Genomic DNA, 19,901 nt, shown 5'->3' with positions numbered 1-19,901 from the left:
ACAAGACATCCACAAGAGCCAGTAGGCCAACGCAAGTTATACTTCAAACATCTTTTCCAACATGTCAAGAATTGAGCCTATATACTTGTTACCGCTGTTATTTTGGCTGGGGATTATTACTGCATCTCTAAATACTCCTTTGATAAGTAGCAACCACCAGGCTGGCCTTGTAGGCTATCATGCCAGGCATCTGCGGGGTACTCGCTCTGGGGCACGCTACCGCAGCCTCCCAGGCAGAACCAACAGGACCACAAATAGTTTCTTCCCCTCAGCTGTCAGACTTCTGAATCAAAACGCTACTTAGCCCACTGCACCTCACTGTATACCTGTGCTGTGTATATAGCCCATAGCTGGTGTAGACTTTATTTTAATTATTGTAATTTTTTCTTGCACTTTACTTACTTAATTACTTACTTACTTAACTTTTTATTTATATGTGTCTTATTTGCAACTGACTGTTGATTGTCACATCCTGGTTGGACGTACACAATCTCGTTGCACTGTCTTGTACTGTGTAATGACAATAAAGTGAATCTAATCTAATCTAATCTAATCTAATCTAATCTACAGACACATCTGGAGAAACATCTACAGACACACCTGGAGAAACATCTCCACACTTCCTGACACTTCACACCTCAGATCAGCGGTTCTCAACCTAGGGGTCACATGATTATTTGGGGGGGTCGCAAAACAATACATGCACTGTCATGTTTATAATCTTTGGCATGCTTTTTTCCTTGTGAAATCATGAATATTTGAAGCCTAAAGCCCTCATCCAATCATTAATCAAGTGAAATATCTTGAAATGGGGAAATCAAAGTCATTATTTTGTGTCAGAGGTCACCAGTCAGACTATGTTTGGGGGTCACGAACAAGCTTGCCTCTCTTTTTAGGGGTCATGAACCAGAAAGGTTAAGAAGCACTGCCCCAGATAACCTTCAGAGTAGAGGGCCCGTTTCCCATGAGGCCCCCGGAGGTCAGACTGCCAGAGTTCAACACCCTGTTGCACAGCAGAGCGCAACACAGCACGGCTGACAAAGATACAATAACTAGGCGTTACTCATTTCTCATTACTTCCATATGTCATTGTTCTTGGCGGTAATGAAAGAAATTCAGGGGATTCAGAGAAAATATATGATTTAAGTAAAAAATATTATTGAATAAAAAAAAATTCAGAGACAATCCCACTAAGGCTCAGTTTTGTGAAAGTTACCCTATAGCCTAATTCCATGGTCTCACCCAGGAGATACCAAAAGAGGCTTAGCCCAAACTGTATAGCAGTTAAGAGTGAAACAGTTGGATTACTAGCTGGTCCATTTCTAAACTCTAAAGTGAATGAGTATCCAATGCTACGTGCAACCAAACAACAGCACCGACCCTGGCCGTGGAGACTAGGGACAGAAACAATACAAAAGCCAAATGTAAAAGAATGGAATGCTTGATGAAGCTGATAAGAAAGGTGAAAAGGCCTAATAGCACAAACAGCACTGGACAAAGCTGACGTGTCGACTGTGGACGCATCAGGTCTGAATATATCAACCTTTTGTACAAGCTGATTACAGTGTAGGCAGTGTTGTAGTACTCGAGTCCAGGACTCGGACTGGACTGATTGTCAGGACTCGTGACTCGACTTGGACTTGAGCACTGATGACTCTGACTTGGACTTGGACTCGAGCATTGACTGCATTCGGACTCGGAAGGTGCAGACGAGGACTCTGACTTGTTCATTGATAAATACTACAACAGTATATATATATTTTTGTAATAGGCCCTAATCATTTGGCATAAGATTGTAGGTATTGAGCCGTACTGTATTGTACCCATTCTGCAATCTGTTAAATAACGTTTTCATTCATTCATTCATTCATTCATTCATTCATTCATTCATTCATTCATTCATTCATTCATTCATTCATTCATTCAGATATTGATGGCTAGTGCATTTGTTTGGCTATTGTGTCACAAAGTAAATAAAATGGTGACCGCTGTGTCATTTATGTTTAATGTAGACCTTTTTTTTTTATTTGTATGTCAGCTCTTTGACTGCCAGAGTGGAGTGGACTCAACCTTGATGACTTGGACTCAGACTAGGGTAATGGGGACTCGACTCTGGCTCTTCTTTGGTGACTCGGACTTGGACTCGAGATGTAGTGACTCGACTACAACACTGCCTGTAGGTCAGACCTGTTTTCACCACGTGACCGGGCCATGTGAAGAGCACCTGGGCTGAACCAAGACAGGGACTAGGTAGGTCTGCTTGATTCCACGTTCTGGTGTTCAAAACATCACGCACCAGTCAGCATCAAGGTACTGGATCTATGCACAATTAGCCTATAGGCCTACAGTACAGTGTTGTAGTCGAGTCACTGAATCTCGAGTCCGAGTCGAGTCGAGAGTCCCCAGTGTTGGAGTCCGAGTCCGAGTCCGAGTCACCAGAGCCTGAGTCGAGTCCCGAGTCGAGTCCAGATTACCCTAGTCCAAGTCCGAGTCAGAGTCCAAGTCATCAAGATTGAGTCCACTCCACAGATGTCTGTTGAAGTTTGAAGTTGTCTCTTCAATAGTTCGTTTACATATCGAACATCTAGCAGTGCTCTTGCTGGAATTTGATGTAAAATCCATGTAAGCAAAGTGCACAATTCGGGGCGTCTCTTTAGGCATCTTACTGAACATGAGGGTATCGACGTGAATCCGCATGTAGGTGGAACACACGTGTCTGCCCTTGCACGAAAGAAGCATTTTGTATAAAAGTATTCTGTACTTCTGTATGACAACTATTAAAGAAACTTGAAATTAAATTATGTTACGGTATTTAATATAGCCATCAATATCTTATGCCAAATTATTAGGGCCTATTACAAAAGAAAGTATGTGTTAATTTAATTGATACTGTATTTATCAATTAACAAGTCAGAGTCCTCGTCTGCACCTTCCGAGTCCGAATGCAGTCAATGCTCGAGTCCAAGTCCGAGTCTGAGTCATCAGTGCTCAAGTCCAAGTCGAGTCATGAGTCCTGGACTTGAGTACTACAACACTGCTACAGTATATGTATTTGAACAACACCATTACCAACCATTCAGGCTTCTGTTTTTTTTTATTACCCTATCGAATCTGCAGCAGACTGATTTTTTTTACACACCATGACAAATGTGTTGCAAAAACTTAGGGCTGCAAGTGAATGAATGTAATTCAGTAATAATCTTATCGATAGTGATTTGCATTATGGAATTGTTGCTCTGCTGCTGTATGGGCCACTCAGTGCATTCTAGCCTCACGTGGGAATGAATCTCAGAGGTTTTCACATTCTGATGGTTTCCAAGAAGGCAGTGCATTTTCGGAGAAAGGCTTTCTTTCTTGGTCAGGTCGGTGTGCGTGGCACCGTAGCACTTGCCCCGTGTGTGTTTCTCCATCTCAGTATCACTTTCTTCTCCAAAAAAAACGACATTACTTCTTCTGGTGTTCAAAACATCACGCACCAGTCAGCATCAAGGTACTGGATCTATGCACAATTAGCCTATAGGCCTACAGTACAGTGTTGTAGTCGAGTCACTGAATATCCCCAGGCCATCAGGCTGCTAAACGAACAATAATCGCTAAACGAACAATAATCACTATGCAACAACCATCAAATGCACACAGCACACACACCCACACGCACACACACACTCACTCAAACAAACAACACACTGCAGCACCCACTCTCCACACTTTAGATCACACAAACACACTTACACTTTATATTTATTGATAAAGGATTTGCACTACAACTCGTACACCTACTGTGAATTGTACCTAAACTGCACCTCGTCCATTTATGCCTTGCACTATATAGTATTGTATATTAGTACACTGCACAGTATTGTATATTGTATGGTAACTACGTCTACGAACATTGTACATATGTCTAAACTGAACACTGTGACCTCTTTTTTTTCTTCTAATTTTTACTATGTTTTTATTTCATACTTATCTTGTCATGCACAGTCTCTGGAGCGCAACAGTAAGAAGCATTTTGTACAAAAGTATTCTGTACTTCTGTATGACAACTATTAAAGAAACTTGAACTTGAAACTTGAGCTGCATGTCCGTACATTGCTGTTTAAGATCAGAGGGATTCCTAAAAATGTATTTCTGATCTAATGAGCACAACCCGAACACTATCACCTTGCGCGATTTGGTCACATGATACATTTACGACTTTACTAAATGACGAGGACCAACCGAACGCACCAAAAGTCACCTGTAAGCCACCCAATGGGAGATGGGGCTACTGCACATGCTCAGATTGTGCTGGTGGAGTGATTTTACCAATGTCTCGCTCAAGATTCAATAAGCGTTAGTTGCAGGCCTAAATAAAACAGTATGGCTCACAGTATGATTTGTTCTGGAAAATCCAAAAGCCATCAAATATGATTTCACCATCAAAAAAGATGAGAAAAACATCATGGATGAGTGACTAATCTGTCAACGACCAGTATCAGTCATCAAGCGGTAGAAACAGAATTGTGAATGGAGGCACAAACATGATTACATTTGAATGGGATTAAGATGCTGATTTCCTATGGCAAGGCTTCCACTCTTTAGTGTGTAATCCTATTACCATGGGATTCTTGGGTTTCAGACGTTTTACGCTCTTCAAAATGCTCTTTTTACTGGCTGTGTAGAGGCGGGAAGGGGAGGGTGGGGGGACCGGGGATGTTCATGTTATTCACAGCTATTATTGTGGTGCCACGACTGAAATCGCAAGCACATAGGGACATTGAATGACACTATATGCAGCCCCAGCTATGTGCAAGCAAGCTGGGATGCTGTTGCAGATACATTATTGGATTATTTGTCCACCTCCAGTTGCTAGCAGTGGATAAGGCCTATATATATAAGGCCTATATCCCGACCGCTGTAATTCCATCCATTGCCGACATTGACAGAAATGCTTTATTTAAATTAGGTTCCATTTAAATCGTAAAAGCTCCCAAAATGCAACTATGCTCCAGAGACCCATATCATATCGTTCATATTCAGTGCTATCTACAACTGTTGCTCCACTATCATGTTCATATTCAGTGCTATCTACCACTGTTGATCCATTATCATGTTCATATTCAGTGCTATGTACCACTGTTGATCCATTATTATGTTCATATTCAGTGCTATGTACCGTTGATCCATTATCATGTTCATATTAAATGCTATGTACCACTGTTGATCCATTATATTTATCATGTTCATATTCAGTGCTATCTACCACTGTTGCTCCATTATCATGTTCATATTCAGTGTTATCTACCACCGTTTCTCAATTATCATGTTCATACTCAGTGCTATCTACCACTGTTGATCCATTATCAATCATGTTCATATTCAGTGCTATGTACCACTGTTGATCCATTATCATGTTCATATTCAGTGCTGTCTATCACTGTTTCTCCATTATCATGTACATATTCAGTGCTATGTACCACTGTTGATCCATTATCATGTTCATATTCAGTGCTGTCTATCACTGTTTCTCCATTATCATGTACATATTCAGTGCTATGTACCACTGTTGATCCATTATCATGTTCATATTCAGTGCTATCTACCACTGTTGCTCCATTATCATGTTCATATTCAGTGCTATCTACCACTGTTGCTCCATTATCATGATCATATTCAGTGATATCTACCACTGTTGCTCCATTATCATGATCATATTCAGTGCTATGTACCACTGTTGATCCATTATCATGATCATATTCAGTACTGTTGCTCCGACTGTTCAATTAAACCAAAGAACTATGAAAATGCTACGACAGCTGTGCTAGGACGTGGTGCTGTAGAGATAATCAATAAAAACAACAATATGTTATATTCAGGAGCGTATCGTGTCACTTAAATTCCACAGCATCTCACACCTTGTGTTGTGTTAATTACGGCACCATGAAATGATAAGGTAGCAGTCCGTATAAGACAAGGTATTGCTATTTTTGTATATACATAATTTCATTATTATTATAATTCAATGTCCCCAATGACATCACTGGTGGCCATATTCAAACTCATTTACTCTCAATAACTGTCACACTAAATGAATGTGTGCAGGTTTCGGATGTGTGTGAGATTATGTGCAAAATAAATCAGCCTTGTTTTTTTGGTGAATGTAAAAAAAATAAGTTGTCTTGGAGAGTTTCTAGGTTTCACAAGGTAAAGGTCATGACATAGGCCTACCTATCAATCATCTTGGAAAACGTGGCCTACCGTAAGCAAACCCACCGTTGAAAGTACCCTGCCTCTCCAATGTCCTTCAAAAACCAATTGAGTAGTTCATGGGCTATTGATCTGTGTCTGTTCCCGTCAGCAAAGAACAAATCGCTGGGTCATGTTGTTAACGAGTCAGCGAAAGGTGTTCTCTTACCTGACACAGGTGAGGCCGTTGTGAGCGCCGTAACCAACACCAGCAGGCCCAGCAACGCCGCGCCTTGGCCGCAGACGCGCAGCAGCGCCTTGGGGAGCACCATCGGACCCGTGGAAGAGACTAAACCCGCCATTGTACGGGTGTCACGGCATTTTTATCCACTTGTGAAGAGAGGATTCATTCCGAATGGAAACTAAAGGCTTGGGGTTGAGAGTGTGTGTGTGTGGGGGGGGGGGGGGGGGGGGCGCGGGGGGGTACTTAGTGGGTTTGTTGTTTGTGATCTTCCTCAGTCTGTGATCCCTCTGTCCATATCATGTGTTCCCGGTGAGGGAGGAGTGGAGGGGCTGAGAGCAGAGGGGAGAGAGAGACAGGGTGATGTTGTGACACGGTGAGACAAAACAAAGCTTTGGAGAGAGGGAGCGCTCATGAGGCACGGCGCTCCACTCCATGCACAGGACGGGAGAGATGATGAAACACTGCAGGCCTAATCAAACTGATCTCTCTCTCTGTGTCTCTCTCCCTCTCTCTGTGTCTGTCTGTGTGTCTCTCTCTCCCTCTCTCTGTGTCTCTCTCTCCCTCTCTCTGTGTCTCTCTCTCCCTCTCGCTGTGTCTCTCTCTCCCTCTCTCTGTGTCTCTATCTCCCACTCTCTGTGTCTGTCTGTGTGTGTGTCTCTCTCTCTCCTTCTCTCTGTGTCTCTCTCTCCCTCTCGCTGTGTCTCTCTCTCCCTCTCTCTGTGTCTCTCTCCCTCTCTCTGTGTCTGTCTGTGTGTCTCTCTCTCTCCCTCTCTGTGTCTCTCTCTCCCTCTCTCTGTGTCTCTCTCTCCCTCTCGCTGTGTCTCTCTCTCAATTCAATTCAATTCAATTCAAATAGGCTTTATTGGCATGAAATATCAACATACTTATTGCCAAAGCAAGTCCAACATACAAACAATAACATATATATTATTAAGCAATAAAACATACCATAATATTAGCAATAAGTAAAACAATCAACAGAAACATATTAAATTACAAAATAAACATTCCATCGGGTAGTCATTTTACAGATGTAGCCACCCAGATACATGTATTTACAGGGCTTGTTCTCTTATTGTATGACAACCATCTACATATTTTGCAGCTAATACTGTACACTGACTTTTCTCCCCACATATATATAACAGCTTTTGATTATCAGGGAGATGGATAAACTGTGGATCAATTTTATTTATTTTATAAAAGAAAACTTCTCTTAAATCCTTGTATTTTTCACAGTATAGTAGGAAGTGAGGTTCTGTCTCAACATCCCCCTGATGACAAAGTGAACACAGCCTGGCCTCTCTGGGCAGCCAGTTCTGCCTGTGACGGCCTGTTTCTATGGCTAGACTATGTCCACTCAGTCTGTACCGTGTCAATGTCTTTCTTAATTTTATATCATTCACAGTAGTCAGGTATTCTGCCACCGTGTACTCTCTGTTTAGGGTCAAATAGAATTCTAATTTACTTTGAGATTTGGTTGATTTGTTCCAATATTCTATATAGTTTTCTTTTTGTTTTGAGGTTATTTGGTTGGGCCAGATTTTTTGGTATCTGTCCTGAGGCATTTGTGGGCAGAGATTTCTGACTAGCTGGCAGAGGGGACTCTCCCTCTCTCTGTGTCTCTCTCCCTCTCTCTGTGTCTGTCTGTGTGTCTCTCTCTCTCCCTCTCCCTGTGTCTCTCTCTCCCTCTCGCTGTGTCTCTCTCTCCCTCTCTCTGTGTCTCTCTCTCCCTCTCTCTGTGTCTGTCTGTGTGTCTCTCTCTCTCTCCCTCTCTATGTGTCTCTCTCTCCCTCTCGCTGTGTCTCTCTCTCCCTCTCTCTGTGTCTCTATCTCCCACTCTGTGTCTGTCTGTGTGTGTCTCTCTCTGTCTCTGTCTCTCTATCTCCCTCTCTCTGTGTCTGTCTGTATGTGTGTCTCTCTCTGTCTCTCTCTGTGTCTGTGTGTCTCTCTCTCTGTGTGTCTGTGTTTCTCTATCTGTGTCTGTGTGTGTCTCTCTCTCTCTGTGTGTGTCTCTCCCTCTCTCTGTATGTGTGTGTCTCTCTCCCCCTCTCTCTGTGTGTCTCTCTCTCCCTTTCTGTGTCTCTTTCTCTGTGTGTGTGTGTGTGTGTGTGTTTCTCTCTCTGTGTTTCTCTCTCTCTCTCTCTCTCTCTCTCTCTCTCTCTCTCTCTCTCTCTCTCTCTCTCACCGTCTCTCTAAATTAAATTAGAGGAGCTTAATTGGAATACAAGTTAGCCTACATTCATTAACAAAGCAAACAGGCAAAATGGCAGTGACGACTAATTACTAGTCATTAAAAACAAGACAAAAACAATAACTGTTTCAACATAAATCAGTCATTATCAGGCCCAGTATTACTATGACTATACTAGCAAGACTTTTCACATGATGGCAGGTCATTTGGGGCTAGATTATTTTATACAGTATAGGCCTACCTGTTGGCATTTCATTAAATAAATATGGCATACAGTATCTTGTGCATTTAGTTTTACATTCTGCATACTGCATTTTGCTCACCTGTCTATGATGCTAATATGTCTCTCGCTCACTCTCTCGACTCTCTCTCTCTCTCTCTCTCTCTCTCTCTCTCTCTCTCTCTCTCACACACACACACACACTGACACGTACATTCACACGCATCACATACACATTATTTGTCTGATCTCTCCATAACATATATGCCTATAATAACCCAGTAGTGACAGTTAACAACTCCCCATTAGTTGGCTCGGTGTTTGGATGGGAGAAAGTTGAAACACCCTTTGTTCTCCATATAGACGACACGCATGATGATGTGAGACGGGGATGCAATTCGCTCGTGCTGACAGCAGGTCAATAGTTAGGCTACCGTTAAACAGTGATGCAAGTCAGGGATTATTATAAACCCAGCATTGAAATGGAAGGCTGAAAAAGGTCAGCAATATGCATAAGACCTGTATGTAAATGCGCAACGTTGGGACATGTAAAAAAAAATGTGCTCGCATCTGCGTCGCGCACCAGATTGGACACCAAAGCGCACCAGAGTGGATACCAAAGCGCACCAGAGAGGACGCCAAAGCGCACCAGAGAGGACGCCAACGCGCACCGGAGTGGACACCAAAGCGTACCAGAGAGGACGCCAAAGCGCACCAGGGAGGAGGACGCCAACGCGCACCAGAGAGGACGCCAACGCGCACCAGAGAGGACGCCAAAGCGCACCAGAGAGGACCGCCGCACAAAAGAGCTGCCAGACAGACCCACATTCCGGCTATGTGGCTGGCTAGCTCGCTAGTTAGCATGTTCAGATAACGGGTCACACAGCATCACACCGTCTCTTGTCCCACATCCCGTCCCGTTACTTTGCATGCTGCTTACTAACCTATCATGTGGCATTTCGTATGGCAGGATATACAATAGATGTAGGTTCCTAACAACGGCCACAGCTACCGTTATAACAGACAATTAGACTCCACCAGTTCTACTAGCTCGACTTGAGTGCAGAGAGAGACAAGGATATTTTGCCCAGACATCCCAGTACAGAGCAGCGGATTGAGACTTACCAAAAAAATAGAGAGCTCCACGCTCTATGTATTCCTTTGTCTGGGTACAAATGTATATCCTTGGATACAGCGAATACAAGATATATACACACACACCCCCACTTTGAAATAACAAAATAGGCACTCTTCTCTCAATGCAAATGTATCTATAGTCCTAACTAGCTACCTTCCATCTGACACTGTTCTGGTAACAGTTACCTTTCCCCCCTGTAGCCACTAGTCCTGGGGATTGCTGTGACTCCTCCCCCTGGCAGATCTGATTAGCCCTTAATTTATCCAATCCCCACAATCATTGGCTGCAGGTCCCTTCTGTCACAAGAGGGGGCGTTAGGTTGTCTCCCTCGATTGGCGTCTGTGGGTTCCACGGCAACGTCGGCTCGGGTAAACGCATGACAAGACAGATGATGACAAGACCAGTCTGAGTCTGATGTACTTCTACTTTCTCTTTGGCCACAAGTTGCTCACTATAAAAATTATGCTTTATCAGTGGGAATACGATTGTAGAATTGTCTCTCCCCGAAATGTCTAATATTAATAGAATAGTCTAATATTGAAAGTGTGATAGATCATTGTATAATAAAAAATGTATTATGTGATAGTGTGTATTATGCAGCGCAAATTGTGTAGCATCAACTGTGTAAGAAAATACATAACCGAGAACAAACTGTAACCCAAATTTGGTAAATGATTCTGTGTTCTGTGTAGTGTAGTTAGAACAATAAAATATTGGTGCCCATCACCACCTAGTGGTATACAAGGGATAGTCCATGCTCTCCAGTTCTTGGTTAAATGCCTCTCTAGAGTAGGTTTTGAAGTCCCTAGATGTGACTGTTTTGTGACAGCCGGCCTTTTGTTTTAGCTTTTTGCGGGTACAGAAAATAATATAATGATCACTTAACCCGCATGCTATCACCTCTTTATTGGAGATCATGGACTTGTCAGAGGTCAAAATGAGGTCAATGGTGGTTTGTGTTGAATCACATACCCTTGTGGGTTGGGTGATTAGCTGGCTGAAACGATGATGATAATAATAATAATAATAATAATAATAATAATAATAATAATAATAATAATAATAATAATAATAATAATAATAATAATAATAATAATAATAATAATAATAATAGCCAGTTGTTTTCACCTGCACTCCACTTGATTGAGCCATTTGTATGCATAATCCTCTTATGTCCATCATATACTCATAGGCATATTTCTTCTCACAGAACAGCTAGCTTATGTGCGGAACCCTGGGCCCTCATATATCAACAATTCTTAGAAAGTGTTCTATTTTCGTTCTTAAGCACAACATTTTGAATGTGTGTACGTATAGAAAAATCGGGATTTATCACACGTGCGTACACGGGTCGTACGCACACTCCGTGTTGATAAATACCATTTGTTCTTACCGTCAATGCTTGTGCATGATTATCCATATATGGTAATGAAACACCCCCATGGGATGTGAAATAATGGACTAACCCGAGCGAACTCTGAGAAACTTCACAAGCGAGATTGATCACGGAGGTCTAAGCAACTAATTTAACGCGCTGTCGAACCAAGAAGACACAACACATGTTATGGGATAAATATGCGACAGGATGGTGGACTTGTACACAGTGATGTCAGATATCAACGACTCCCTAAGACCATTGCTGCAATTCTGCCTGGACAGCTCAAAATACTAATAAAGACCGTTAACCACTGTTTGGCGTTGGTGTGTCATTATAACCATGCTGCATATGAATGCCTTTATTCGTTTCGTTCGATTGGCTACCGGGTATAATATGATTTGTAGAGGCATACAATCTATTTTGTTGTCGGTATTAGGTAGCCTATATAAATTAGATATAATAGCAGCCATAGCCTACATTATGCAACAGTAACTTGCGCATATACGCTATTTTACAATTAACTATAATGAATTACGGGGGGTCATAGACTCATACCGAACACGTCAGTCAAACTAATGCACGAAAGCTTATTTCCGCGTCTGCAGTCTCCATATTCTACAGCTGGGCGCCAGGTACGCATGGTCCGAGCTGTGCGTATATATACGCACAAAGTCAAGCACATGTTCAAATTGATCAATCCCACACTTTGCTTAGAAATGATCGTACGCACGGGTCACGCACATATCTGTGCGTATGCACCATTGATAAATGAGGGCCCAGAGGCTGGACACTGACCCCAGAAGGGGAGGGGCAGGGATAGAAGAAATAAACCACTGAGATTGATTGGTTTGTTCTTCCTGTGCCCCAGGACGCGTCAACACTTCAGGCAACCAACTTGCGTTCAGCGTTTCTCTGATTGGCCACGACGCCCATGTGACCGCGGCAGAGCGAGAGAGCAGCAGTGCGGAAATAGGCATTCTATTGCCATGCTCTGCGACAAACTCTAACCTTAACCAACTCCGAAAGAATGCCTAAACTTAACCCTAACCTTAACCAACTCCGAAAGAATGCCTAAACTTAACCCTAACCTTAACCAACTCCAAAAGAATGCCTAAACTTAACCGGCGAAAGAAATATTGCCATGCTCTAAGACAAACTCTAACCTTAACCAACTCCGAAAGAATGCCTAAACTTAACCCTAACCTTAACCAACTCCGAAAGAATGCCTAAACTTAACCGGCGAAATAAAGACGTTTATATAGAGAGGCGATAAATTAATTAAACGTAAAAAAAAAAATTTAAGTGATTCGAACTTGTCACCAACTGGACCGCAGGCTCCACAGCAAGGCAGCGAACGAGTTGAGCTAACCGTCGATATTAAAACAGGGGGGATTGCGTGCGGCAACCTGCGCGCCGCTGCCGCTCTGCCGTCTGCCGCCCCGCTCTGGCGCTGCCGCGTCGCCGCGGGGGCGTGCTAGGCGCAAGTTGGTTGCCTGAAGTAATGAAGCCCCCAGGACAGTTGAGTCAGTAATAGTATTTATGAACACGCACAGCTCTCTCCTTGAAGAATGTTCTTCTTACGTCTTACCTTCAGTCTTCTACTATTATGTACTACGCTACTATGCTTATACTACTATCTACTATGCTACTATGTCTATACTACTATCTACTATGTCTATACTACTACCTACTATGCTACTATGTCTATACTACCTACTATGTCTATACTACTATCTACTATGCTACTATGTCTATACTACTATCTACTATGCTACTATGTCTATACTACTATCTACTATGTCTTCTTTCTGGTACCAGGAAACGTGACCACATCACACCAGTCCTGGCTTCACTCCACTGGCTCCCCGTCCGTTTCCGTATCGATTTAAAACTTTTACTGACCGTTTTTAAAGCACTACACGGGCTGGCTCCACTGTATCTAGCTGAGCTCCTGCATCACCACACGTCACACCCCATCCAGAGCCCTAAGGTCTGCTGACCAGCTGCTGCTGGGGGTGCCTAGGACCAGGCTCAAAACTAGGGGAGATAGAGCCTTCGCTGCTGCTGCCCCCCGGCTCTGGAACAGCCTCCCCCCACATAAGATCTGCCCAGAGCCTAGAGGCTTTTGAATCTTGGCTCAAAACACACCTCCTTTCCCTGGCCTTTGACCAGAGTTAGCCTGCCACTTGTATACAACGTCCGCTGTTACTCTGGACTTTTTTATCAAATTTTCTTGTGTGTAAATGTACAATACCTTTTTCTGTAATTTTTGTGTATTTTTTTTTACTTGTTTCTGCATTGTATGTGTTTTTATCATGTGAAGCACTTTGGTTTGGCTTTTAGTCATTTGTAAATGTGCTATACAAATAAAGCTGACTTGACTTACTATGTTAATATGTCTATACTATTATCTACTATGTCTATACTACTACATACTATACTACTATGTCTATACTACTATCTACTATGTCTATACTACTTCCTACTATACTACTATGTATACACTACTATCTACTATGTACTATGTCTATATTACTATCTACTACCTACTATGCTACTATGCCTATACTACTACCCATAATGCTACAATGTCTATACTACTATCTACTATGTACTATGCTACTACCTATAATGCTACACTGTCTATACTACTATCTACTATGTACTATGCTACTATGCCTATACTACTATGCCTATACTACTACCTATAATGCTACAATGTCTATACTACTATCTACTATGTACTATGCTACTACCTATAATGCTACACTGTCTATACTACTATCTACTATGTACTATGCTACTATGCCTATACTACTATGCCTATACTACTACCTATAATGCTACAATGTCTATACTACTATCTACTATGTATGCTACTATGCCGTAACTACTACCTACTATGCTAATAGGTCTATACTACTATTGACTATGTACTATGCTACTATGTCTTTACTACTACCTACTAAGCTAATCCTAATTTGTCTATACAACTATGCACTTAAGAGTATATCACTCAAGTTTTGTGAGATACAAATCTTTCTATCTCAACAGGAATAGTTCCTTGTAACAATCCCAGGCCCAGGCCTTTGTGGGCTTCATGGGTGGAGTTTATGGGGGTGCAGGGGGTGCATTGCACCCCTGGTGGCCGGGGGTAAAATTGCTTTAAAAAAAAAAAAAAATCAAGATTATTTTTATTTTAATAAAATTATAATAATTGTGAGAAACAAATCTGAATTATATTATGTTTTGTTTTACAATACATTCATTTTATAGTAGTAATCATGTCACATTATAAGGCGAACCTTCTGTAGTGTGGCAGTGAAAGGGTTAACGCGCGGCCAAGCACCACCATTCGCAGCAGCAGCAGCAGAATGCCCCGCGCGATAGTACATTATTATAGTAACGATTGTACAAAGCCACTTATTCTGAGATGATAATTAATGTATCTGGATAACCAATGCACGGATTTTGTCGAGGCAGGTAGCGTTATTTCGGGAAAATTGATAACTATAGTCTGGTATATTTTTCGTCCACGAAAAATGGAGGCTGTAATAATTATTATTGCTCGAGAGTCTCTATGAATAATAATAATTAGAGCCTCCATTTTTCATGGACGAAAAATATACCAGACTATAGATATCAATTTCCCCGAAATAACGCTACCTGCCCCGACAGAATCCGTTCATTGGTTATCCAGATACAGATGAATTAGCATCTTAGAATAACAAATAACATGTAAAAGACAAACGCAACATCTTTTTCTTTTCTTTTCTCCAGCGCGACCAGCACATCTTTCGTTGGATTGGCATGTCTAATAATGCTGTTATTAGAAAATGTGAACTTTTGTTTGTACAGCCTTTGACAACCTACTGTATGCATACGTGTGCGCGGCTGTGCGCTTGGCAGAGTGTTGCACAGTATTTTGTTATTTTTGTATGTCATGTTTGGTACAGTAAAGTGGTCTAGTGGAGCAGCAATATACTTGTTGTGGTCTTTTTATTTTAGTATTTCCTTCTTTATCTTTGTCACTTTGTCAATGATTAAGAGTAAGTCAGTTAAAAATGATCCCCCGTAGTGCTGTGTGTGTGAGTGTGTGTGTGTGCTGCTGTACTACCTAAATAAAATAAAAAATTAGGGGTTAGGGCATTGTAAAAACGCTAAAATAATAAAATAAAGGTCAAAAAAATCGCGCGCGCATGGTGGTATCGTTCGCCAAGCAGTCGCACCCCCTGGCGTCAAGTTCAAACTCCGCCTATGGTGGGCTTGTGATGTTAAGAGAGACATTGGTTCCCTACCTCCATTCTATGGTCTCATACCACCCTCTAGTGGTCACCATCAGATGGTGCAGGCGACCATTTGGACTGTACTTACAAATGTGGTTAATGTAATTAATTGTATAATTAATGTGATTTCATGGTGTGTGTTGTTGACTTTCCCTTACCTTGTGTGAGGTTGTTCCCCTGTTGGTTTTGTTATTGTATTAATGCTGGTGACTAGTTTGGTGTATTTCGTGTTTTGGACTGGCACCAGCTGTTACTAATTGTAATTAGTGTTGTATTTAAGTGTGGTCTGTCCTCACCTCGTTGTGGCGTCATACCCTCCGGTTACCCCTTGTTCCTGTCCATGTCGTCTTGCACTGTTGTCATTCGTCCTAAGTAAGTGTTGTTAGTGTTCATTTTGTTGACTTTTATTTTCTGTGTTCACAGTTCTGTTCGCTGTTATGAGTGCCAGCACGGCTGCGCCGTTTATGTTCTTTTTATAACGTGTCGTCGTCTAGTAAAGTCTGTATATACACGTTATCCTGCCGTCTCTGCCTCCTCCATTCCTGTCCGCAAACTGGGTTCTCCTCTCCTTCCTTCACCTTCCCCGATTCGTAACAGTTGCTAGTGTCTTTCCTAACGTGATCCCATTGCATAAAGGTGCTGTAGAGATGATTTAAATAATTACTGTCCTACAGTATCTCCAAGTTACCCTGCTTAGCGAAAGTCTTGGAGTCTTTAGTGAATAATCAACTTAAGTTCTTTCTCTCAAATAACTCTGTACTAAGCCCACATCAATCTGGGTTCAGAGCCAATAATAGCACATTATCAGCCATCTCTTTAGTTACTAATGACATAATATTGGCTTTAGACAAAAATAAACACTTTGTTGCCCTCTTTATTGATCTGTCAAAAGCTTTTGATACAGTCAATCACCATTTATTATTAAAAAGATTAGCTACTATCTGTTTGGATAGAAATGCATCTGATTTGATTATCGGGTTATGCCCAATCTGCATTTGTATCAATAACTAAAGGTGTGCCACAGGGTTAAATTCTAGGTCACTATTCTATTCTTCACTATATTAATGATATTGTGTGTTTACTGAATGGTTGTCAAGCCCATCTGTACGCAGATGATACTGATACTGTATTTCTGACTCTGTAAAATTGACCATTGAGAACTTACACCTTTCCTTTATTACCCTCCAGGAAGCTCTTATTAAACTTAAATTGGTTCTTAATGCTAGTAAAACTAAATGTATGCTCTAGAGCATAGGTGTCAAACTCACGGCCCGCGGGCCAAATCCGGCCCGCCACGTCATATGATGTGGCCCCCCAAGAGCTCAGGTAAAAAAAAAAAAAAAAAAAAAACGTTTTTTTTTTTTTCTTTTTTTTTTTACATTAATATTGGGTTAAAAAATACCAGTGTTAAAATAATTGTGGGTTAATGCGTTAATAAAGCTTTAACTTTGACAGCCTTAGTTATTACACATTCTTACACATACATGTATGTTGAACATCTGAGGTAACAAAGGAAAAAAGCCAAAAGCACTTACTCCTCAGACATTCTTTGACAATTTTACAGCCCAAAATACAAAAACGATCCAGGCGGAATAGGTAACAAAGGGTTGAAGAAATATTGTCTGAACTGTCAGATGCAAACTGGCTGTGTGACATAACCGAGCATCTCGCTCAATTGAATAAGAAGCTGTAGGGACGCAAACAAGTCCCACCCAAAACTTGACCAATATAGTTGTGAACTGAGACAACCCTTATTTTGTTATTTTTGAGTACAGTTACAGTTGTGTGTTCATGCAGACACATAATAGCAATTTCATTACGAATTGAAAATGGGGGACCCTGATGTAAACAAGTCGAAAGTCTTTCTCTGGTCTGCATCCCCTTAACAATTGTGTGTATTGAGCTGTACTGTACTGTACCCATTCTGCAATCTGTTAATTAAAGTTAATTAAACTATCTTCCATTAGTTGGATGTATGGCCTCTGCAAGGTTGTGTGCAGCCATTTGTTTTTGTAACATCTGCTACATCTGTCCCACGTGTTCTTTGCAGCTCACAGTTGTTAGTTCTGCCCCTCTTGACTGTGACAAAAAGGTTTTGAACAAACTTAATGTCATAGCTTGTATTTGATGATATTCTTCTTTGTTATTTACTTGAATGGTTTGATCATTGATTGGTGGAGTAATATGGGGTTCTGATAAACTAAAATTATTTGTTAAAATAACATAAGCTAACATATATTTATACATTTATGCAAATGAATATGCAATATGTATAACTTGAATAAGTAATAAATACAGAAACACCATGTTTAACAATATGTAAATGTGTAGCTACATTTATTTTACATTACATTAACATTTATACGGTCTTTGGCCCTTTGAGGGCAACCATAATGCTGATGTGGCCCTCTGTGAAAATGAGTTTGACACCCCTGCTCTAGAGCCAGAAACATTGAATATGATGGTTTACACATCTACCGTAAGTGGTTCTAGCATTGAGAGAGTCACTGAATAAAAAGATCTTGGTGTGGCTCGATGAGAAATTTACATTTAAATTCCATGTGGACAACCTTGCCTCCAAGTTGCGACAGAAAATGTGCTTCCTATACAGAAACAGAACCTGCTTTTATTTGATTAGTAGGAAGAGGGTTGTCGAGGCAGTTTTCTTATCAGTAGTCTTGGACTATGGTGATGCAATTTATAGGCATGCTTCGGCCTCAACCTTTAAATACTTGGATACTGTATATCACTCTGCTCTAAGATTCATCACTAATGATAAATACGACATTCATCACTGTGTCCTTTATGAGAAGGTTGGTTGGTCCTTTCTGATGGAGAGGCGCAACACATACTGGTATTTGTTAATTTGTAAGGCCCTTATTGATAAGCTACCTCCTTATACTACATCATTATTGGAATGGAATTTTGGAACCTATTGAGTTTGCTTGGAACAGGGTAAATGTTTTAATTGATTTGTTATCCTTACTTTTGCCTCGGCTTATTGTCTTATTGTTGTGATTTTATATGCTGTGTGATTTTATATGCTTTTTTGGGGGGGGGGGGGGGTATTTCTGTATGTACACTCGACGTCACTGTAAATGAGGGAAACCTCAGTTGCCTTTCATTTACATTTTACATTTAGTCATTTAGCTCCAAAGCGAATTACAAGTTCTGTACGACGACAAGTCAGCAGGAAGGGTACAACTCTTACAACTGAGTAACAATGTTCATCAAATAGTGCTGAAACTTGGGTGCTGCAGTGATGAGTGCATAGTAGTAAAGACCAGTGTTGTAGTTGAGTCACTAAATCTCGAGTCCGAGTCGAGTCTCGAGTCCCCAGTGTTCAAGTCAGAGTCCAAGTCCGAGTCACCAAAGAAGAGCCCAAATCGAGTCAGAGTCGAGTCCCCATTACCCTAGTCCGAGTCCAAGTCATCAAGGTGGAGTCCACTCCACTCTGGCAGTCAAAGAGCTGACATACAAATAAAAAAAGGTCTACATTAATTAAACATAAATGACACAGCGGTCACCATTTCAAAGGGAGTTTATTTACTTTGTGACACAATAGCCAAACAAATGCACTAGCCATCAATATCTTATGCAAAATGATTAGGGCCTATTTTTTTTATAACTGTATTTATCAATTAGCAAGTCCGAGTCTGCACCTTCCGAGTCTGAATGCAGTCAATGCTCGAGTCTATGTCCACGTAATCAGTGCTCAAGTCCAAGTCGAGTCCTGAAAATCAGTCCAGGACTCGAGTACTACAACACTGGTAAAGACATATTAGTATAGTAGGGAGACTGCATGATAGTATAAGAGAGTGAGAAGGTTAGTGGTTTTTTTAATAATTCTTTTATTCATTTCAGATATTGATAAGTGTGTTTTTAGTCGACGGCGAAAGATTGATCGGGATTTGGCTGACCTAACTGTAATGGGAAGTTCGTTCCACCATTTTGGAGCGAGGACGAGAATAGACGGCTTCTCTTTGATGACCCTCCCGGAGCTCGGATAGGAGTGGGTCTGAGGCGGCCAGAGGATGTAGAGCTGAGGGGTCTTGAGGGTGTGTAGTTAGAGACCATTGACCGGATGTAGGCGGGAGCCGTTCCCTTCGCTGCACGATATGCCAGGTCGATGACCTTGAAACTAATCTGTGCGGCGATGGGGAGCCAGTGTAGGTCTCTAAGAAGCAGGGCGACATGGGCTGACTGTGGTAGGTTGGAGATGAGACGGGCGGCTGCGTTCTGAATGAGTGGCTTGGTGGCGGTGGTCGGTAGA

At 41.5% G+C, this 19,901-nt stretch overlaps 1 protein-coding gene across 1 annotated transcript in view; it reads right to left on the bottom strand.

The window, feature by feature from the left end:
* LOC311245321 (UPF0606 protein KIAA1549) overlaps window positions 1-6,537 on the bottom strand; it is a 154,470-nt gene extending 147,933 nt beyond the window's left edge. Inside the window, exon 1 of the mRNA XM_084335157.1 lies at window positions 6,398-6,537. Coding sequence (XP_084191283.1) covers window positions 6,398-6,530 — 133 coding nt within the window. The 5' untranslated portion in view covers window positions 6,531-6,537. The remainder of the gene's footprint in view (window positions 1-6,397) is intronic.
* Between the last annotated feature and the right edge of the window lie 13,364 nt (window positions 6,538-19,901).

The sequence above is a fragment of the Notolepis coatsorum genome (assembly GCF_963971535.1).
Source record: "Notolepis coatsorum genome assembly, chromosome: 18".
Lineage (NCBI taxonomy): Eukaryota > Metazoa > Chordata > Actinopteri > Aulopiformes > Paralepididae > Notolepis > Notolepis coatsorum.
Note: the sequence above shows the minus strand (reverse complement) of the source record. Positions and strands in the feature narration are given on the sequence as shown.